This window comes from Mobula hypostoma, chromosome 19 (assembly GCF_963921235.1).
Source record: "Mobula hypostoma chromosome 19, sMobHyp1.1, whole genome shotgun sequence".
NCBI classification, from domain to species: domain Eukaryota; kingdom Metazoa; phylum Chordata; class Chondrichthyes; order Myliobatiformes; family Myliobatidae; genus Mobula; species Mobula hypostoma.
In genome coordinates, this window is record NC_086115.1 from 59935811 (window position 1) to 59960143 (window position 24333).

The following is a 24333-nucleotide window of genomic DNA, read 5'->3' on the forward strand; positions in this document are numbered from 1 at the left end:
GTTATATGGTAACTTCTACTCGGATTTGACTAGATCAGCAAATAAGCCTTGAAATAGGTGCAAGTAATTTTGAGGCAAAATGCAGCCCTGTCCCAAAAGGCAGCTGCCTTGGGCCAACTGAATTATAACGAACTCCTCAGGGAATTCCAACAGGCCAGCACCATTGTCCAACTCCTGGACAGAGCTGACACAATCAAAACTCAGTCAAACTCTACCCCTGCAAGAAAGGCAACCTGACATTTTCACACGATTTCTCTAACTTCCGCTAAGGCCCCACCTCCCCCTTGTACCCCATCTGTTACTCATTTTTATGCACACATTCTTTCTCTCACTCTCCTTTTTCTCCCTCTGTCCCTCTGAATATACCTCTTGCCCATCCTCTGGGAACCCCCCCCCCCCGTCTTTCTTCCCGGACCTCCTGTCCCATGATCCTGTCATATCCCTTTTGCCTATCACCTGTCCAGCTCTTGGCTCTATCCCTCCCCCTCCTGTCTTCTCCTATCATTTTGGATCTCCCCCTCCCCCTCCAACTTTCAAATCCCTTACTCACTCTTCCTTCAGTTAGTCCTGACGAAGGGTCTCGGCCTGAAACGTCGACTGCGCCTCTTCCTACAGATGCTGCTTGGCCTGCTGCGTTCACCAGCAACTTTGATGTGTGTTGCTTGAATTTCCAGCATCTGCAGAATTCCTGTTGTTTATTTTCACACGATTCATCAGTTTAATTGTTTTAAAAATTATTTTAAAAGTCTGTTCTTAAGTTTATGAGTTTTAATATTTTCAAGTAAAGCTCCAGTTTTAAAGAGGCTTCGAGCTATTTTTAATGTTTTTGGTCAAAGACTTTTAGTTAACTAATTACAGGAACATTTTTGACAGTTGGCCAGCCTGGAATTAGGTCCTCTTGTCTGTGGAAGCCTGTCACCATGAACAGCCATGACAGGGATCTCAACCTTGGGGCACCATGGTAGTGTAATAGTTAGCATAACATTATTACAACTCAGGACATCGGAGTTTGAAATTCAATTCAGGCATCCTCTTTAAGAAACTTCGTGTGATCTTCCCATGTGCATGTGGATTTCCAAAGATGTACTGGTTAGTTGGTTAATGGCCACTGTAAGCTGTCCAGTGATTAGGCTAGGAGTTCAACCAGTGAGTTGCTGGTCGGCATGGCTCAATGGGCCAGAAAGGCACACTGCACTCTAAATAAAACAAACTATGCTGATTCAGTCTAGGTGCTGCACTGATAATGAGCTGAAAGCAAGTGCCCAGGGCAATGCTAAAGGGAATTCTGTGCTCCAAAGGTAAGCAACAAGCAAACGAAGAGTTAGCAGATCTGTTCCAATTAAAATCACACAATTCCCCCAGGTGAACTGGTGCAGCACTTCCAGCACTTGAGTGGAGTGTTACTGCACCTGATGTCCTGCTTTATCATGGAGGAAAATACCTTCCAAACCCTCACTAGGAATGTTCCAGATTGAGAGGGATCTGCTTTCACTTCTTTTCAATGCTTCATGATTCACAAATGTTACTGGGGAGGGCAAATACGATATACGTAAACACACTTTTACAGTTTGCTCAGGAGTGATGAACATCTTGCTATAGTTATTAAAACAAAAATTGAAAATAATTTAACAAGGATTTAGCCAAATCCTTCTTTAAAGTTAAGTCACTAAGCCACAACTTTGATTTAAATCGGTTACTTGGAAAGCTTTACAAGCGCATCAAGTGTAAAAAACCTGTCCATGTATTACATCAAGCTCAGCATTTTAATTAATTCATGATATACAGTAAGTAGTAACAGTTATGATAGAATCATTTACTGCATTTATGAAGCAATAAATGATTCCCATCTTAAGTGTTACTACTTACAGAATGTCATTAAGTAGGCCTACTTACAAACTGATGAACAGCCTGGACTTTGGGTTGTCTAATAAACTCACTTTTACCTACTGCTCTCCACAGCCACACTGAATATGTAGACCCCAGTAAGTTCTTTCCACGCACCATTTTACGTTCGCTTCTATTTGCTGCTATGTTATCTTCTTTGGCTAAATGAAGATGCCGGTAGAGCACTGATAACATTATTCACTGCACTGTGTGCAAGTTCACCATCACTCAGTGCTTTTTCAAGACAAATTATTGCTACTCCTGTGGTATTCCCTGAAAATTTTACATCCCCTTGTTTCAGCATTTCAAAAACGTATTAGTTATTGCTTTAAAGTCTGACTTCAATTGGTTTCTCCTAGCATTTTGCAAGCCATATTTCCAACATACTGGCACCCCGGGTCTCATTCATTGACCATGATTGCTTAACTAAACAAAGGAGGTTCCTGCTTTTTAGCGGTGCACACTAATTCACATCTATGGTATTGGGGGTTGGGGCTACAGCACAGGATTATAATAAGCTGCAGAGAGTTGTAAACTTAGCCAGCTCCATCAGGGCGCTAGCCTCCCTAGTATCCAGGTAATCCTCAAGAAGCGGTGTCTCAGAAAGGCGGCATCCATCACTAAGGCCCCCTCCAATCACCCAGGACATGCCTTCTCATTGTTAACATCTGGAAGGAGGTACAGGAGCCAGAAGGCACACACTCTATAATTCAGGAACAGCTTCTTCCCCTCTGCCATCTGATTTCTGCATACTTATTTAACTATTATATATATATATACATACACATATACACACACACATACAGACACACACACAATATATACACGTACAAACATATATACACACATACAGACATACACTTACTGTAAATGACAGCTTTCTTTTTCTCCCTATTACCATGTATTGTATAGTACTGCTACCACAAAGTTAACAAATTTCACGACGTATGCCGGTGATATTAAACTTGATTCTGATTTAACTTGTTTTATCTCACGCTCAAAAGCACATCATTGCGATTATTTCTGTCTCATCAAATCAAAGTTTGCCTGAATCGAATTGACTTTTAGTGACTTTCTCCTCTCCGACTTGGGAGACCCAGTAGATGTTGCAGGTCACTAGGATTAATATCTTCATCACAACGACTAGAACATTCAACATTTAATAAGGAAATTAACAGATGGTTATCTATATGGACTGTATAGTGTCTCAGTTTCAGCAAGGCAGCTTCAATATTGACCTCCAATACCACATGCGGCTAGCTTGTTCTCTCTGTCAATGCACAAGTTTATTCTTCTCCCAACCTCTTTTATGTCCTAAAGATTAAAGGTTAATTGGTGAATTTAACTTGCCACTACTGCAGGTGGATGGTGAGAGATCCGGGTGGGGGGTGTGGTTGTTAATAGACATGAAAGAATAGGTTATAGAGAAGCCATTACAATACTATGCAAGTTTTGCCAGTTTGAAGGTGTGTGTCAGTATAGATAGAAATAGACAGTTTGTTTATATACGCTTCATACTACAAGGTATGGGATCACTCAAAGAGCCAGTTCAGATATGGTGGGGTGGGGGAAAATGGCTTTCAACAAGGAAATATGAAATATTAACTAAACACCAGTGGTTCCCAACCTCTTTTATGCCATGGACCATTAACTGAGAGGTCCGTGGACCCCAGGTTTTGAACCCCTGTCATAGACCAACTTTGAAAGAATCAGCCAAGAAATAACCAAATAACGGTGCCTGCAAGGAAGTCTACCGAGAAATAAGAATAATGCCTATCTCCGTGTCACGAGCAATCTATATTTTTGCATGAATCAAACAAAAGGAGAACTGAAATGTTCAGTTAAGTGTTACCGGTGAGATACTCGGAGCCATTACAATACTATGCAAGTTTTGCCAGTTTGAAGGTGTGTGTCAGTATAGATAGAAAAGGACAGTTTGTTTATATATGCTTCATACTCATTTTAAGGAAGAATGGTGCAGATTCGATATCATGAAAATGAGGAAGTGGTCAATAAGGTGATTTCAGACAGGCCGATTTTAGATCCCCAACACTCAATGGCAGAGAAATATCCTCAACTGGTTCAGAGATCTCTTTGTGATTAGTTTAAACAGAGAAACATTAACGAAGGAGCTGCTTAACAGCAGTTAGCTCTGTTTCTAACCTGTTGCATACTATAACAGTCCACATTCACTCATAATAGAATCTCAGTCATAATATTATTGGGGTTAATGCAGACACATTGTATTTGTACCACACTAGTACAAACGCATCTGAAACAGAAGATAATAGAGTCATTCACCATTGGATCTTCAGCAGAACACTTCCCATGCCTCCCTCTCCCATTGCCAACATCATAGGGGCCACCATTGACCAGGACAAGAACTATCAATACCATGGATACACGACAAGGCGAGATGAGCAAAGCTCCTGGGTTGGATTGTCCAGAGGTTGGAGGCCCAGTGCCTATGAATTGTGGCTAGGAAACGGAGGCTGGAGGCCTGGAGATACCCTGTCCTGGGGTCGAAGGGGTGTGTGGCTCATTTATTATCAAAGCATGTATCCATATACAACTCTGAAATTTGTATTCTCCAGATAGCCATGAAAAAAAGAGAGAACATGCAAGTCGTTCATAGAGAAACATCAAACCCACCCCCACCACACAAAAAGAATGGCATCCCAATCATCAGCATCCAGACCCCTCTCTCCCCCATACAAAATGGAACAGGAACATCAACCCCAAAAAGCAAACCCTGTTCTGCACAAAAAAAACTAGCAGAACACAACAGAACAGAACGTCAACAGAACATCAACACCCAAACACCTTCCTCTTGCACAACAAAATGGAAAAGGAGTGGGTGATAAAAGACACATTATAGTAACCAGAAGTCAGGAAAAGTCCACAATCCATAAATGCAATAGTCTAATCCATAAGTGCAGAACCACAACACGATCCTCCACGTCACGATAGAGAGGGACACCACATGAGTACCCACCTGCCACCGTAAGAGGCTGATCACAGACTCCTTCTCCAGCAGCGATCAAAAGGCAGTTGTGTGCGTGTGTGTGTGCGCACATGCTCGGACAAGTGGGAAAAAGGCTTGTTGCTGCTGCTCGTGTTATTCTGCTGAACACTGTGGGCATGTCATATTGATGCCAGAATGTGTGGCAACACTTGCAGGTTGACCCCAGAACAGCCTTAGGTTTGGTGGTGGTTAATGCTAAAAACACATTTCAATGTATGTGTCAATGTACAACTGATAAACAAATTAATCTGAACCTGAGTGGGGCAGTTATAGGCTAATCTGGAACAAGTTTGACTTCCCTCACCAGTCCAATGTACAAGATTTAACTCTGGTATCAGGTACGATGATCAAAGATACCAGCTGCTCAGATGTGGTCATCAAGTAATAATGCTTGAGCAGTTCAGACAATGTACCCCTTGGATGGACTCAGTAGCTGCTGGATATTTCCTTCATGCCATTGCAGGAATTCCAGACTGGTATGATGTTGGTGGTCATATTCTCCTCAAAATATCATTGTTCCTGACTTGTGCAAGTCACTCTGTGAACTACTGAGTTGGTGCAATGAAGTACATCTGGCATCTGACATACAAGGCTGATCTGTCATGATTATGTAGGAAAATGATACTCCCCACAGAAAATGCATTGTTTAACACACCCACTTACTTCACTATTCTGTTCAACTGTAAAGACAACAATCATAGCAAGCAACTTTATAATATGCTAAAGACTTAATTTGTGAAGGGAGTTTAATTTTCTTCATGCAATGTTGGGATGTATGCATTGATATTTTTATTTCTCTTTATACAAGAACACCCTGTAAGTCTCATATTTATAATGGGAACATGAACATTTGTGACTCAACCAACTGCAATGTGCAATTTTTTTTGCACTACACAATAGAAGTTTACCTGCTAAATGCAATCAGCATTGCACATAATGCACATCGGCTCATGCAAAGTGTCTGTTTTGAATGCAGTAATATCAATTCATGTCTCATCATGAATAGCACATTTCTTGACTGCAGAGGAAACCTCAAACAGAGGATGAATGTGCATGCAATCCCTAGATAATCCATTCCTTTTGACCTGGTCTATCATCGGTAAATCATGCACCAAAGCTGTCACCTGATCTCACTAGTAGTCCCAAGCTTGCTCTTCTCAGAATTAGAGTACTTTGTTCTCTGTCAGTGGGTTATTCCAACCGTTACAGTCATAGGTGCTCACCTGTCAGCATGATATCATTTCAATTGTCGGAGGCACCAGTTGCCCATCCACTTATTCCGCTCCTACTGAGAGGAAGGGCGCAAGAGATACAACAAACCATGGTTCTGCATTCTGTGCACAATTACAAAAAGGCAGCGCCCAAGATTTGCAATTCTAACATGCATGGTTGCATGAGTAAACTAGTTTCTCCTAGTTTTCCAAACTAGTGCAAGACCGTCACACAAAACAACTAGAATTGACATTCGAGTACAGGGGGATTTCCAGATTCTGATGATTATAATTTCAAGTCTGAAATTTAAACTCTAATCTTCTCAAATCCATCACTGCAAATCTGACTCGAATACCTGCTTATCAATTTTCAATGACTGGAGGGTCTCTCAGTCATTCTAACACATCTGAAGAGAGTTTCCAGAAACCAGCCCAAGACTACAACTTGTAGGCAGAAGTCATCATAGTGAGCAGTTAAGAATCCAAATCTTTATCCTCAGGTATCCCCCTGCCCTGTGTCCAGAGGAACAAAGGAATTGATTGTGAACTTCAGGAAGGGGAAGTCAGAAGAACACAAACCCTATTATCTGCGATCAGCAGTGGAAAGGGTGAACAGTATCAAGTTCCTGGGCATCAACACCTGAGAGGTCCTATCCTGGCCTCAACACATTTATGCAATCATGAAGGCATGCCGGCAGCTCGACTTCATCAGGAGCTTGACCCAGGACTAGCAAATTTCTACAGATGTACTATTGGAGAGCATTCTGACTGGTTACATGACTATTTGGTATAGTGGCTCCAACGCACCAGGATCACAAGAGGCTGCAGAGGGCTGCAGGGCACAATGCTCTCCATCATCGAGGACATCTTCAACAACCAGCAGCTCAAGAAGTGGCATTCATCATTGAGACCCTCACCATCTGGAATATGTCCCCTTCTCATTACTATTAGAGAGCAGGTACAGGAGCCTGAAGACCCACACTCAACGATTCAGGAATAGCTTCTTCTCCTCCGCCATCAGATTTCAGAATGGTGCTTGACCACTACCTTTCTATTTTAGAGTCAGAGTCATATTTTTTATTGAAGTAATTTTATAAGCTGCTGGCTGCGAAACAACACACTTCATATCATACAAAGCGGTGATAGTTCAATGACCGTTTGGCCGACAGTGTACCAGGACTTAGGACCAGATGGCAAGTCTACTTAAAGGCTAGATTAAGTGAACACTTCAAAAGTAATTCCCTACTTTCATCAGTAAACAGAAACAAATGAGATGCTTTTCTCCCCAAGTTGCCATTATATTGTGTATTATCCAAGATCCTTTCCACATCCCAGTTTAGATGTGTGCACATTAGAGCTTTTTTTTTCTTGGATCTGTTTTACTTCTTCATAGTTGTGAACATCAATTAGATATCCGTTCAGTTTAATTTATGATACAGAAAACAATCACAGGAAATCATTTGGAAAAATATCCCATTTATTGTCAGCCCCGTCTACCAAGCCAGAAGCGGCCAAGTCCTGCTGAGAAATTAGAAATAGAGTTGGGTTTCATCCCACCAGATTTACAAATTCACTCTCCGCTCTACGTCGGCAAATTCAGTACTGTGCAAAAGTCTTAGGCACCCGAGCTATATATATGTGCCTAAGACTAATGAATCAGAAGTTAGAATAGGCTATCAAGAAAATGTGGTTCCAAAAAAATTCTTCAGTGATTATTTATTCTGTTGAACTTCATACTTCAACCAGGTCTCTGGGTCAGCACACAACCTTGTGGAATTCCAAGGGAGTTTTATATTACCATTTTCTTCAGAGTATTAAATCACTATTCCCAAATTGACCCAGAAGAGGCCTCAGTGGCCACTTTATTAGATACATCTGATCATTAATACAAGTATCTTATCAGCCAATCAGGAGGCAACAACTCAATGCATAATAGCATGCAGACATAGTCAAGCATTTCAGTTGTTAGGGCAACATCAAAATGGGGAAGAAGTGACTTTGACTGATAAATGACTGTTGGTGTCACGTAATGTGGTTTGTGTATCTCAGAAACTGCTGATCTCCTGGGATTTTCACACACAACGGTCTCTGGAGTTTACAGAGAATAGTGTGAAGAACAAAAAAACATCCAGTGAGCGGCAGTTCTGTGGGTGAAAATGTCTTGTTAATGAGAGGGGTCAGAGAAGAATGGCCAGACCAGTTCAAGCTGATACAGTAACTCCCATAACAAGTAACAGCAGTGGTGCATGAAGAGCATCTCTGAAAACACAACATGCTAAACCTTGAAATGGATGGGCTACAGCAGTGGAAGACCACAAACATACACAGTGTACCTCCTGTACCTAATAAAGTGGCCACTGTGTGTACATTACAATACCGCATACATTTCTTTTCTCTGGTAGCCAGCAGGGAGGCACTTAAAAGCCACCCAAGGGATCTGCTGACTGTCCTCATCAGTTGGAGTTTTGACTTGCTCTTCTGGGCGAGCAGGTAAATTATCCATCAGAAACAGAGGGGATAAGTGCACAGACTCTGGCTGCAACCTTAGCCAGGGTCTGCTCACCCCAGTTGCCACCCAAACCTTGGAACCAGAAATCAAGACTTTTTTTATTATTGAGATACAGTGTAGAATAGGCCCTTCTGGCCCTTCGACCGTGCCACCCAGCAATCCCGATTTAACCCTAGCCTAATCATGGGACAACTTACAATGACCAATTGACCTTTTTGACTGTCGTTTATTCTTTGGGGCACTCCTCTGTTTTTGTGGATGGTTGCAAAGAAGAAGTATTTCAGGATGTATATTGTATACATTTCTCTGACATTAAATGTACCTTTGAAACCTACCAACCAGTATGTCTTTGGACTAGGCAGGAAGCTGGAGCACGCGGAGGAAACCTATGCAGTCACGGGGAGAACGTACAAACTCTTTATAGGCAGCAGTGGGAATTGAACCCTTATCACTGGTACAGTAAAGCATTACACTACCATGCCATCCCTTGACCTCCAACTGCCCACAATATTTTATATTTGAAGACCATTTCTTTTCCCTCTGAGTGCATGCCTGGTCCGCTTAAACTTCTGCTCCTGTCATTTCCAGAGTAGGCTATGATGAGACCCTGACTGGCCCTCTCCAGCAAGGTAACATCCCTTGGAGTCAGTGTTGGCTTTGAATAAAGCAACGCGCACAAAATGCCGCAGGAACTCAGCAGGCCAGACAGCATCTACGGAAAATGGCCGAGTCCCTGCTTCAAGATCCACCGCTACCATCTCTCTGCTCCAATAGTGAAACTGGCATCAGCGGAATGTCCTTATTCCCTCCATACAGCTGTTGTTATCATGTTAAAAATTACATCTTTGATGGATTTCTGACCACTCATCCTTCTAATTTAGTGTCCGCATTTTGTCTCCAGAACTGAAGGGACATTTCTTTCCTGTAAATGGGGCATATGGAACAAACCAGGGCATGTACCCATCAAGTTAATTACATTGGTTAATGTGTTACTAGGAAAATATAATTTTATGAATTTGTTTACAAAGGGCAGTTCCTCTGTTTGCTGACTTTGTGATGGCAATGGTTTTTGACACTTGGTTGATAAACTGAAAAACAACTTGTTGAGGAATTTCCTGACATCTGGTGTGTGTAAGGGGCCAGAACATCAAATGACTAATATTTACCACAATACATATATTAAAAAAAAACTGAAGGGAAACACTGGCAGGGCGGTGGGGAAAGGGCAGGGACTACAATGGTTTGACTTACTCAAAAGACTCAGCACTAAAACTATGTGCCAAATGCCTTTCTGATTTTCTGACCTGGTATCCCAGATCACATCGTTAAAAACCACTTCTATGGCAGTATTCAAAAATGAAATTGCTGAGTTCCTTCCATCTGACTATAAATAAATTTCACTGCAATAGCCTCGTGAATCCAAGATCACTGAAGGTCAATAATAAACGTCCACCTATTTTAAATTTCAGAAACCCTTACTATCTGAAAGTGCCCTCCAGTGCAGATATCCCGTCTACATCCACCAATTCAAGTAAATATTCCAACACCGCAAGACTGTTCCCTTTAAAGAAAGTGAATGCGAGCCTTCAGTTTTCAAGCCACATTGCGGAACGCATCTCTCGGGTGTTTCGTTCGCTCCTTGCAAACGCTGTATTCCCCCCGCTATTTCTGGGAGGTTATCACACTGAGCAAACGCTCTGCAAAATCACACTATCGCACCTAAATAGTCAACATTTCTCATTACAGACGGATCTCTGAGTTCTGGCGCAATCTATCAATAAGGACGTTTACCGCAACTCCTTTTTAAAACTGTCACTGTTAATCAGAAAAAGGAAATGCCTTAAAAAAAATTAGCGAAGGCTTCATTAGCAGCGTAGATGAAGTGCGGAGTTTGCATAGGGGACTGTATTAAGTTCACAATATGTAAAACGGCCAAGAAGCAGACATTTAAAACTGCGTGCCGTTTACAAAATCAAAGATGAATATAGTGCAGGCTTAAATAGAGACATAATAATGCCTGGGCGAAACAAAAATGGACAATGCTATACCTTTTTCATTCACCATGACCATTTCATCAGCAGCGTCTCTTATGCAGTCCGCAAAACCAGATTCACATCGACAGCGCTATCGCCCGCGGTCTAAAGTTATCTCCGGCTGAACGACAGTGGCCGAGCTGCACGGATAACCGAAAGCAAGGTCTGCGAACGACTGGCGCTCAGGAATTGCAGTGCATTCCCCCAGTGAACGCTGCCCCCGCTGAAATAATCACTTGGCAGCTGCACCGGCGTGAGCACAAATTCCACTGGTCTCTGTCGTCCTGCCCTTTAAATGACACAATCTCTCTCACACACACACTGCAGAAAATCACATGGGTGGGGTCACCGCTCACTGGCGCTATTCTCACTGTTTGACCTGAGCAAGGCACCAAGGGTGGGGTCATCCACACAGCTGTAATCTCTGCAAGAATGCTTCTCAATTTGGCGTCGTTTTTGATTCAGGGTCGACAAAGCAATCTTGAGAATTCTGTGCAAGGTGCGCGTAACATTGACATCCCAGGTTTGTCTGCTTTACCGTCTTTCATTTCTCTGCCCCCATTTATTATTATAACATTAGCTCCGTAGTGGATATGTTATTTTAATCACATCCAGGGACCTGAGCTATTGGTGGGGAACAGGTGACGGCTAGAACAGTCATATTGAACTAAATAATAAATACAGCCAACATAAAAAGCCAGTATGACTGAGGGCGACTTCAGCATTATCAATAATGTCCTTCAGAACAGGAAATCTGGTACCCTTAACTCGTTAATTACTTATGTAACTCCAGACCCTCAACTGCTTTCTGAAATAGCCCAGAAGGTCAAACGGCCCAAAGAACCTTCACATAACTAATTAAAGAAGGTTTCTCTTTCTAAAATTTGAAATAAATCAGAAATATTTAATCAGCAGGTCAGGCATCATCTGTAATGACTCCCTCTCTTCATTGCTGCTTTCCCTCAATCAAAGGAAATGCAACATCTGCCCTATTATATCGTCCCTCCTCACTATTGAGGGATTAAATGGCCCTCCCAGATGAAGCAACAATTCATTGGTAACTTTTATTGCAAATGGTGCTCAGGATGAAGTCTCCTCTAAATGCAGAAGCAAAGTACATACTGGGCAGTAGTCAGTCTGCAAAGGTGATCCTGAGCTTTCAGCTGCTGATCACTTTAATTCTCCAGCTTGCTCCCATTGATCACCCTTTACACTCTTCCAATGATACTCAAGTTGAAGTGCAAAGGATAGCATCTCCACTTCTAATATGGAACACGGAATTCCTTAGGGCTAAATAATAAATTTCAGGTCGCCAGTCTTTCCAGTTTTTTCCCTCAGAAATGGCCATTCATCAAACATTAATTTTGTTTCCCTCTTCACAGATGCTACTTGACCTGCTGAGCATTTTCATCACTTCGGTTTTACTTCAGATTTCTGGCATGGATAGTGATTTACTCCTCCAGCGCACATGTGATAAGATTCAAGCAGGTGCTCAAAGTCTTCTTAAAGATATATTACGTCCTCAGTGATTCCTGAAACTCCTTGATGAAAAGTTGAGACAATGTGGCTCATTTCTACTCGAGTTTAGGAGAGTGAGAGAGAGCGAGACAGAGACAGAGAGAGAGACACAGAGACAGAGACACAAAGAGAGCGACAGAGAGAGACAGAGACAGAAAAGTTTATAAGGTCTTGTCCTACCTTAACAAGATAGATGTGGAGAGCATATTTGTCAGGAGAAGGTTCAGACATTGGGCTCATGGTCAAACATAAGGAAGCCACTCATACAGGACAAAGGTAAGGTGAAGTGTTTTCTCTCAGAGGGTCTTACATCTTTGGAACTCTCTTCTGCAATGGTTGGTGGAAGCAGAGTGTTTGAATATTTTATGTAGATAGATTCATAAGCAAAGGGATGAACAATTACCATGGGTAAATGGGAATTCATAGTTGAGTTTATAACCAGACCAGTTATGATCCTACAACATGATGGAACAGGTTCAAGGAGCTGAACAATTTCCATCCAATTCTAATTCATACATTTGTAGGCACAGAAGACCCACCCCATAAGAACCAACTATGCCAGAGCATGTCTTGCTCCATGTGGAAGGTGTTTCAGTCAACATAAATTACAGGCTTCTACAAGTAACTTAACCTCCAGAAGATATTTGCCAACATATTAACTATCATCCACGCTTGTGTTTAATGTGGGTTGTGTGCTGATCTGACAGGTTTTTAGTTGTGTTTAATGTGGGTTGTGTGTTGATCTGATGGGTTTCATTGTGTTTAATGTGGGTTGTGTGTTGATCTAAACGCAAACAACAGGAATTCTGCAGATGCTGGAAATTCAAGCAACATACATCAAAGTTGCTGGTGAACGCAGCAGGCCAAGCAGCATCTATAGGAAGAGGTAAGTCGACGTTTCAGGCCGAGACCCTTCGTCAGTCCTGACGAAGGGTCTCGGCCTGAAACGTCGACTGCACCTCTTCCTATAGATGTTGCTTGGCCTGCTGCGTTCACCAGCAACTTTGATGTATGTTGTGTGTTGATCTGACAGGTTTTGTGTTTAATGTGGGTTGTGTGTTGATCTGATGGGTTTTTGTTGTGTTTAATGTGGGTAGTGTGTTGATCTGACGGGTTTAGTTGTATTTAATGTGGGTTGTGTGTTGATCTGATGGGTTTAGTTGTATTTAATGTGGGTTGTGTGTTGATCTGATGGGTTTTGTGTTTAATGTGGGTTGTGTGTTGATCTGACGGGTTTTTGTTGTGTTTAATGTGGGCTGTGTGTTGATCTGACAGGTTTTTGTGTTTAATGTGGGTTGTGTGTTGATCTGACAGGTTTTTGTGTTTAATGTGGGATATGTGTTGATCTGATGGGTTTTGTTGTGTTTAATGTGGGTTGTGTGTGTTGATCTGACGGGTTTAGTTGTGTTTAATGTGGGTTGTGTGTTGATCTGACGGGTTTAGTTGTGTTTAATGTGGGTTGTGTGTTGATCTGACGGGTTTAGTTGTATTTAATGTGGGTTGTGTGTTGATCTGACGGGTTTTTGTGTTTAATGTGGGTTGTGTGTTGATCTGACAGGTTTTGTGTTTAATGTGGGTTGTGTGTTGATCTGATAGGTTTTGTGTTTAATGTGGGTTATGTGTTGATCTGACGGGTTTAGTTGTATTTAATGTGGGTTGTGTGTTGATCTGATGGGTTTTGTGTTTAATGTGGGTTGTGTATTGATCTGACGGGTTTAGTTGTGTTTAATGTGGGTTGTGTGTTGATCTGACGGGTTTAGTTGAGTTTAATGTGGGTTGTATGTTGATCTGATGGGTTTTGTGTTTAATGTGGGTTGTGTATTGATCTGATGGGTTTAGTTGTGTTTAATGTGGGTTGTGTGTTGATCTGATGGGTTTTGTGTTTAATGTGGGTTGTGTATTGATCTGATGGGTTTTGTGTTTAATGTGGGTTGTGTATTGAACTGACGGGTTTAGTTGTGTTTAATGTGGGTTGTGTGTTGATCTGATGGGTTTTGTGTTTAATGTGTGTTGATCTAAACGCAAACAACAGGAATTCTGCAGATGCTGGAAATTCAAGCAACATACATCAAAGTTGCTGGTGAACGCAGCAGGCCAAGCAGCATCTATAGGGTTTAGTTGTATTTAATGTGGGTTGTGTGTTGATCTGACGGGTTTTTGTGTTTAATGTGGGTTGTGTGTTGATCTGACAGGTTTTGTGTTTAATGTGGGTTGTGTGTTGATCTGATGGGTTTTGTGTTTAATGTGGGTTATGTGTTGATCTGACGGGTTTAGTTGTGTTTAATGTGGGTTGTGTGTTGATCTGATGGGTTTTGTGTTTAATGTGGGTTGTGTATTGATCTGACGGGTTTAGTTGTGTTTAATGTGGGTTGTGTGTTGATCTGACGGGTTTAGTTGTGTTTAATGTGGGTTGTATGTTGATCTGATGGGTTTTGTGTTTAATGTGGGTTGTGTATTGATCTGACAGGTTTAGTTGTGTTTAATGTGGGTTGTGTGTTGATCTGACGGGTTTAGTTGTGTTTAATGTGGGTTGTGTATTGATCTCAAACAACAGGAATTCTGCAGATACTGGAAATTCAAGCAACATACATCAAAGTTGCTGGTGAACACAGCAGGCCAAGCAGCATCTATAGGAAGAGGTGTTAATGTGGGTTGTGTGTTGATCTGACGGGTTTTTGTTGTGTTTAATGTGGGCTGTGTGTTGATCTGACAGGTTTTTGTGTTTAATGTGGGTTGTGTGTTGATCTGACAGGTTTTTGTGTTTATTGTGGGATATGTGTTGATCTGATGGGTTTTGTTGTGTTTAATGTGGGTTGTGTGTGTTGATCTGACGGGTTTAGTTGTGTTTAATGTGGGTTGTGTGTTGATCTGATGGGTTTAGTTGTGTTTAATGTGGGTTGTGTGTTGATCTGACGGGTTTAGTTGTATTTAATGTGGGTTGTGTGTTGATCTGACGGGTTTTTGTGTTTAATGTGGGTTGTGTGTTGATCTGACAGGTTTTGTGTTTAATGTGGGTTGCGTGTTGATCTGATGGGTTTTGTGTTTAATGTGGGTTATGTGTTGATCTGACGGGTTTAGTTGTGTTTAATGTGGGTTGTGTATTGATCTGACGGGTTTAGTTGTGTTTAATGTGGGTTGTGCGTTGATCTGATGGGTTTTGTGTTTAATGTGGGTTGTGTATTGATCTGATGGGTTTTGTGTTTAATGTGGGTTGTGTATTGATCTGACGGGTTTAGTTGTGTTTAATGTGGGTTGTGTGTTGATCTGATGGGTTTTGTGTTTAATGTGGGTTGTGTATTGATCTGACGGGTTTAGTTGTGTTTAATGTGGGTTGTGTGTTGATCTGACGGGTTTAGTTGTGTTTAATGTGGGTTGTGTATTGATCTGATGGGTTTTGTGTTTAATGTGGGTTGTGTATTGATCTGACGGGTTTAGTTGTGTTTAATGTGGGTTGTGTATTGATCTGAAGGACTTCTGGATTTACCAGAAGATTGAGAGCAGCAAAGTGGCACTCTGAAAAGGATAATTTTGGAGCAGACTTGATGATCGGAATGGCCGAATTCTCCTCCTGTGTCTTACGGTCTTTATTATGAGATGAGCTGCCAGTGTGGTGCTGGCTGCAGAACTTAGATTTGCCATGTCACTATTGTACTGAATGCTCCAACACCAGTCAGCACTTATAGGAGTCTCCTACAGCAACCATAGCACAGCAGTAGGGAAGACCACCATGGAAACGGAAAAAAAGCCTGAGAGAGAGAGCAGACTCAGGGCTTTACTGGCCGGATCAGCCATGGTCTGACACCAGTGGAAGATTAAGGCTGATCTCCGGGCTAGTGGATGGATTTTGTACAACAGTCCCACATCGGGCCTTGCACAGATTTCTCAAGAATGCTTCTTTAACCCCAAGTCAAATATGGTGAGAAATTGCAAAACACTCATGTCTTGTTTATTAATTATTGTACTGCCCTGCACTGTTTTGTGCACGTTATGTAGTCCCGTTCATGTCTGTAGTCCAGTGCAGTTTTTATGTTGTTTTACGTAGTCTACTGTAGCCTTGTGCTGTCTCACATAGCCTAGTGTAGTTTTGTGTTGTTTCATGTAGCACCATGGTCCTGGAGGAACGTTATTTTGTTTTTACTGTGTACTGTACCAGCAGCTTATGGTCAAAATGACAATAAATTTGACTTGACTTGACTTGATGCAGAGATAACAGCAGTGTGAGTGACTCCACCTTTGGCAAATTCTATCTTTTTAAAAGGTCAACTTTAAGAATTTGCACAGTTTGCTGTTAGTAAAGGACCTCCTTTGAATTCAGAAAACAGAGGACAGAAGGTGTTGTGTGCAAGACATTTGTGTGACCATGAACACCCTGCTGCCTCATTACCTAATTTTTTGTATGAAAAAGATGAACCCTTGTTCCCTCAGTTTACCTCAGCATGGCCTTACACTGTGCGGTCTACCTGCACTGCATTTTCTTTGTAATCGTAATGCTACAGTGCCAATAAAAAGTATTCACCACCCCCCAGGAAGTTTTCATGTTTTATTGTTTCACAGCATTGAATCACAGTGGAGTTAAATTGCCATTTTTTTGCACTGATCAACAGAAAAAGACTTTCATGTCAAAGTGAAAACAGATCTCTACAAAGCGATCTAAATTAATTACAATTGATTGCACGAGTATTCACCCCCTTTAATATGTCACACCAAATCATCACTGGTGCAGCCAACTGGTTTCAGAAGTCACATATTTAGTTAAATGGAGATCTCTGTGTGCAGTCAAGGTGTTTTAATTGATTGCAGTAAAAAATACACCTCTAACCGGAAGGTCCAACTGCTGGTGAGACAGTATCCTGGCAAAAACTACACCGTGAAGACGAAAGAACACTGCAAGCAACTCCACAAAAAGGTTTTTGAAAAGCACAAGTCAGGAAATGTAAGCAAAATATACTAGTCAGTTTCCCAGTGGATGTGAGTTCAGCAGGAAGAGATTGTGAACACAACCTGCTCTGGGCAAGTACAACTGCAGTTATGAATCAAATCCACACAGAAAATATACATGTACAAGACCATAAGATATAGGAGCAGAATTAGAACATTTAGCCCATCAAGCCTGCTCTGCCATTCCATCCTGGCTTATTTATTATTCCTCTCAACCCCATTCTCCTGCCTTCTCCCCGTAACTTTTGGCACCCTTACTAATCAAGAACCTATTAGCCTCCACATTAAATGTATCCAATGACTTGGTGTCCATAGCAGTCTATGGCAATGAATTCCACAGATTCACCACCCTCTGGCTTAAGAAATTCCTTCAAATATGTGGAAGTGGGTCTAATTTCAGGCTATTATTTGTAAATGGTTTAGCTCCTCACACACTGGGACATTATTCAATTCTGATCTGAACTAATGGATCCATGTTTACATGTCCAATTATCTTTATTGGCTGTATAGAGAAAATGCAAAAAGCAATTTCATCCACAATTCTCAATGGAAAAGAAAGATACACATTTAGAGAGTGCGTCTTTAGAGGACATCCAAAATACAATAGCTAACAAAGCATTTTGAAGGGTAGTCACTACTACTTATATTACAGGAACATAATACATTGTCATGCCACAGGAGAGAGGAGCAGTCTTCTGTACTTCTCTCTGGAATCGAATTAAACACAGGGACTCATGGTGGAAAAGCAGTATTCAAACATATGTTAACACACAGTCTCCATCCTTCATCTTATTTTCTTCCCAATTTCTAAAAGTCATTACTTTTAGGAATTATGCCCGGATTAGTCTGACCATCAGTAACATGGTTTAATCATCTCGGTCGGGTAGCAGTTTGCGAGGTGCTAGTACAAAGTACGTTACCCCTACTATGGGTGCCACGGTTAGCACAATGCTATTACAGCTTAAAGGCCAGAGTTCAATTCTGGCACTGTTCCGTAAGGAGTCTCTCTATGTCCTCCCCGTGAGATTCCCCCGGGTGCTTTAGTTTTCCTCCCACAGTCCAAAGACGTACCAGGTGGGTAACTTGGTCATTGTAAGTTGTCCCGTGGTCCCACGATTAGGTTACAGTTGATGAAATGGCATGGCTCAAAAGGCTGGAAAGGCCCTCTCTGCGCTCTGTCACTTAATAAATAAGGAGTTTCACGATGCAGTAAAGAGATCTATTGTATCTGCTCACATGCAAAATCCACTTAGGAGAGACGTATGACTTAACGAACTGAAATATAATAAATGGAAAATAATGCAGTTCACCAGTTATAATGAGCTAAGTTGATCGGACCCAAAAGAGACAAACTATGTGTGTCCAGGAAATATGGTAATAGCAGTCAAGCACAACCCAGTAACTTAAATCTATTTTATTATTGAAAAATAAAGAATACAAATAAACCACACAAAACACGACAAAGAAGTCACAAAGGTTTCTACACAGGAGTCACGATTAGTATCCCTACTTGATGGTCGCTGTTGTCAGGGGAATCTCCTAGTTCAGACTTGTCAATCCACCCTCGGACTGGGTCCTGGGCACCAATCTATTACGATTCTCCGGTCTTAGTGAAGTCCCAAGAACTGAGGGAAAGGTGCCTCAGTAAATAGGGGTTCAATTCACAGGCATAGCGAGAGGCACCCAAACTCTGATCTTTTGTTCTCATGGCCCTAATTCAGCAAGGTTTCTTTCATTCAGACAACTCGTGTGTTCTTTGGCAGACATCCTCATGCCACTGGTGCCTTGAGGCCAACAAAGACTTCAGCCGCTGTCAGCGAAGATTAGACATTAACAAACTACAGTATGTAACAGACACCTTGCATGCTGTGGGCTCACAAAGAGTCACTTGGAGCTTTCATCCATTTTACAAAATTTAATATACCACAACACATTGACATGGCTGCTGGATGCTGGTATTCTATGCCAGCACATGTGCTCGGATCCTGAAGTCCAAAAATATATTGTAATTGGTGTTTCCACTGATTTCTCCTTTGCCCAAAATCTAGCTCAATCCCTCTGCTGTCACTTCAAAGATTTTCAAGTAGTCAGAATGCATGGCATCATAAAATATGAATCATCACTGTCCTCCATTTCAATTGACTCTAAAGCCAGTGCAGAAGGGACTTGTACATAAACAGAAGATTTTCCACACTTCCTTCAATCTAAAGCATTAATTTCCTTGTTCTTGCAAAAATATTTTTTTTCTCCATCTTCTAAATTTGAACATTAGATCATCTATTGCTTTATACACCTAAGGATTCTGGAAGTGCGTTGTGAAAAAGCATGACCTTCCACAAAACAACAGTCTGCAATTCAGAAACAGTTTCTTCCCCCCGCCATCTGATTTCTGAATGGATGTTGAACCCATGGACACTCTCTCACTACTTGTTTTATTTCTATTTTTGCACTACTTATTTAAATTAGCTATTATAAATACACAGACACACTTACTGTAATTTAGTTTCTTTTTCTATTATTATGTACTGCTGTCATGAAGACAAATTTCACAACATATGCTGGTGATATTAAAACTGATTCTGACAAATGCAGTCCAATAAGACCATAAGATATAGGAGCAGAAGTAGGCCATTTGGCCCATCGAGTCTCCTCCACCACTCAATCATGGGTTGATCCAATTATTCCAGTCATCCCCACTCCCCTGCCTTTGCTTCATACTCTTGATGCTCTGGCTAATCAAGAACATATCTATCTCTGCCTTAAAAGCACCCAATGACTTGGCCTCCACAGCAGCTCATGGAGACAATTTCCACAGATTTACCACCCTCTGACTAAAGTTATTTCTCCGCATCTCAGTTCTAAATGGACATCCTTCAATCCTAAAGTCATGCCCACTTGTCCTAGAATCCCCTACCATGGGAAATAACTTTGCCATATCTAATCTGTTCAGGCCTTTTAACATTTAGAATGTTTCTATGAGATCCCCCCTCATTCTCCTGCACTCCAGGGAATACAGATCTGGAGATAATGGGTGTTAACTACTTTATTTGAAGCACAATTCTACTTAATATGAAATAAAAAGCACCAGCATTCTGATATTTGAGATTTCAGCCTATCAGATTGAGTTGTGGCTTACTTTTGATCTATATATAAAGCTTGGCATGGTCTATCCTTGATGAGTAATATTGTCAAAATAAGATGGTCAGGTAGCTGCCAGAATAAAAAAAATGATCAGAGTAAATGTACAATTGGTGTTGTAAATAAACCATATGGCCCTTCAGATTTCAAATTATTCCCAGTGAAAATTGTTCAGCACAGCATTGTGGGCTGAAGGGCCTGTATTGTGCTGTAGTTTTTCTATGCTTCTATGAAAAATTGTTTCTCCAAAACTTCCACTTCAATGGGAGAACCACTATCCTTTCCCTTCCGAGGAAATCTTCATCCATGCCGACCCCACAGATCGCTGCTGCGGTATAGTTTTATCAAGGGTCGCAGTACATATGTTACTGGATGCTGTCAGAGGACCCTTGATGAGTGTTATGGAACAGCTGAACTGTGAGAGGACAGAAAACATAATAAAGCTTTCAGACATGGTCATCAGTCCTGAATGCTACTTTGAAACTAGTCCCAGAAAAACCATGTGCAGATATTTGGAAAGGTCGACACAAGGGTGGTGCTCTACTGTCCAGCTGTTTCATAACACTCGGGAAGATGGGAATTCTGGCTGCTGTAAACATTGCTTTTTCCATTGGGTTGAACCTCCAAATGGACATCAGATCAACATGTGCAAAGTTTGACTCCCAGATCTGTCATGCTTCCAATATGAGCAAGAGACTGTCTGCGACCATGGCTCCATGACTCACGCACACGGGCATCTTGCAGGTAAGTGGACATGAGTTACTGAAGCAACTAGTGGTACTAGAAACAACTAGTTACTCTAGCTGAATACTTCCCAATTTCAGAGTCTTACGGCCTATGCCCAGACAGTAAGAGCTTTCTGGGTTGGGAAGGTGGAAGGCTGCTGGTGTCAGTGTCATTAAAGCACCAAGCACTGTGACATGAGAGGGGAGGGGGGAACACACCTAAAGAAATGACCAGAGATGGAATTGTCAATATTTACACTGCAACAGTTTCTCTACACTGTGTGGGCGGTTATTCCTTTATCTCTAATGGTTGAGGTCCTTTATTTTAGAACAGAACTGGGCTTGCCGACCGCGCATTTATAGGTCTTGTTTCTTGCACATATGCTCAATTATTATGTAACCACTGTCATGTGATCGGCAACAATGAATTATCAATTGAGGCAGGTTTCATAAAAACAAACAAACATTTATTAAACTCTGCTCAACAAATAGCAGAAAGTATTCAAGCGACTAACTTAACCGGAAGTTAACTGCTATACGGCAACTCTGGAACAGTTCTTAAAAGGGTAAATGCGAAAACAGTTGTTAAAGTGGTAAATTCGAAAGTCCAAGCGATTCACACAGTCAATAAGGAGAGACTTCTCTGGAAATGAATTTCTTCAAAGACGGGACGTTACTGCTGATTCTCCAAAGGATTCACGACAAAGGAAATAAAACGGCTTAAAGGAATTGACCTTTTTCTGGCGAGTGAACACTGCTCAAACTTCCCTGCTCTTGCAGGAGTTATCTCAGATACAGGTCACCCTTTCTGAAACGAATCCTCAATAAGATTGATCCTTTATGAAGCTGATTGACTCCAACTTTATTCCGATCCTTCAGGTTCCCATCCTTTAATAAAGTCTTCACTCTCCAATACTACTGAAAAGGGAAAATTATAGATGCATCACACATAAACCTGGCAGCAATTGGCGAAACTGCCAGCACCAACCCTTGCACCTTAAATTAGACAGGAAAACTCCATTTTAAAATGAAACTGCGTCATGACAAATACGCAGCATAACGCAGTAGCATAATGAACTAACACAAAACTAAACTGAAAACTAACTGCATCACCAGGCTTTCCCTTTATATACCTGTTGAGAACAGGTCATCATGTGACCTCACACTGGCAGGAAAATTACATCATGTGACCTCCGCAAGACCATTACATCATGCTCATAAGACAGTCACAAGATATCCACGGGGTATGTAACACCACATAGTTGTTATTGCCTCTCACCATTCAAAGCTTTGAATTTTTGACATGTTTGAACTGATTCAGTAAATCCAGAGTTATTACTGAAATATTGAGGGGTTGCTGGGCAGTGCGGCTCGAAGGGCCAGGAGGGCCTATTCCGTGCTGCAGCTCAATCAATTAATCAATCCATAAATAAATGTGCTGTGGAGAGCAATCTAACTGGTTGCACCACCCTCTGAAATGGAAGCACACTGCCCAGGATTCTGATTTGACAAATCTCTGAAAGTTAACACTCAGCCTCAGCAAACAACTGCAACCACATGTGGTTTCTTGGTTTCAGTGCAGGAGAATTTGAGGCTAGAAGCATAGATAGCTTACTGAAATTAAATAAGTAAGGCTGTTGCAGTAGTATTATGCACAAGACCTGTCTCCCTGTTCAAGGAAGGACAAGTACATAACAAGTGGAATGCAGTGAGGAGTTTTACTGAACACAGGCCCGTCACCCCTACCGGGGCAAGGCCAAACAGCAGCCTGCCAGAGTCCCCTGTCCTGGGCAAATGGGCAAGGACCCTTCGTTTCCCAGGGTTGAGGTCCGTGGAGCCTCTGTTAGCATTTCTGTAGCTCCGGGTTTTTAAAGGATGGGGTTGCAGCCCCATACCCAACCCTCCTTTCACAGCTGGGCTGGGGACTGTCCCTCATTTCATAGCTGGGCTGGGGACCATCCATGCAGAGTTCAGTAAAGATTCATTGGAATGATTATTAGGATAGAGCATTTGTCCGAAGTGGAGAGATTCAGCAAGTTGGCCGTAAGTGTTTAGGATTTAGAATACTGAGGGTGATTTCAATGAATATTTACAAAAGTATTAGCAATGTAAATGCAGAAATAATGTTTTCACTGCCTGTGAAGCCCTCAGGCATGAGTCGTATCCTAAAATAATGAGATAGTAATTAAGGACAGATTGGAAAAAAGTCTTCGCCCTTAGAATTGTGTAATTTAGAATTCCCTGCACAGGATGGCAGAGGAAGCTCAATCTCAAAGTAAAACTATGACAGAAAATGAAACATTCTTCAATTTTAAGAGAATTAAAGGCTATGGAGCTATTGCAGGAAAGTGATATGAAAGGAAAGCTCAAGCACAAACTGATGGAAAGGGTAGAACAGGTTCATTCCCATAACATAGGCAACCATGGTCTTCTCGTGGCCATGATTGTTCTTAGCTACAGAAGTGGTTTGCCATTGCCTTCTTCTGAGTTGTGTCTTTACAAGACGGGTGACTCCAGCCATTATCAATACTCTTCAGAGATTGTCTGCCTGGTGTCAGTGATCACATAACCAGGATTTGTGATAAGCACCAGCTGCCCATACGACCATCCACCAGCTGCTCCCATGGCTTCACATGACCCTGATCAGGGGAGGGGGGTGTGGAAAAGCAGGTGCTACACCTTGCCCAAGGGCGACCTGCAGGCTAGCGGAGGGAAGGAGCACCTCACACGTCCCTTGGTAGAGACACATCTCCACTCTGCCATCCTCCAGAGCAGTTGCAGGTGCTGAATGGCCTACTCCCACTCCCGTTTCTTATTTTAACAAAGGAAGTTCAATCATTTAAGAACAAGGTAGTCCTAGGTCACTCAACAAGCCGTGGATTAATCAAAACCCGACATGATGCACCTTTTGTAGGTATCAGTTAGGCTCAATGGTCACATTCCCATCTGCAGATTAGTGTACTGTAGTTTCCAGCGTCACTACAGAGGCTGGAGTATAGTCTTCCAGGACCATTAATTGATTCCGCTTGGTGGTGAGGTTACAGCTCATCTCAAATTAATATACAAGAGCTCATTTAAAGCGATTAGGGGTTCTCTCAAGGACACCTTCAAAAGCCACTGCCTCAAGGCGGCGACATCCATCATAATGGACACCATCACCGAGGACATGCCTTCTTCTCATTGCTTCCATCTAGGAGGAGATACAGGAGCCTGGCTCATCGATTCAGGAGCAGCTTCTTCCCCTCTGCCATCAGATTTCTGAACGGACAATGAACTCATGAACACTACCTCAGTTTGGTTTTTTTTCGCTTTTTGCTCTCTTTTTGCACAACTTATCCCTCAGACAATGTTT

General features: G+C 41.8%; 1 protein-coding gene across 7 annotated transcripts in view; it reads right to left on the reverse strand.

Moving 5' to 3' along the window:
- Window positions 1-24333, reverse strand: part of ablim1b (actin binding LIM protein 1b) — a 406574-nt gene that overhangs the window by 258773 nt on the left and 123468 nt on the right. Inside the window, exon 1 of one of the 7 annotated variants that reach the window (XM_063072014.1) lies at window positions 10678-10941. The exons of 5 other annotated variants lie outside the window; for them this stretch is intronic. In XM_063072014.1, coding sequence (XP_062928084.1) covers window positions 10678-10699 — 22 coding nt within the window. In that variant the 5' untranslated portion in view covers window positions 10700-10941. Of the gene's footprint in view, window positions 1-550; window positions 657-10677; window positions 10942-24333 lie in introns of those variants that run through there. One more of the 7 variants, XM_063072016.1, reaches the window with a different exon arrangement.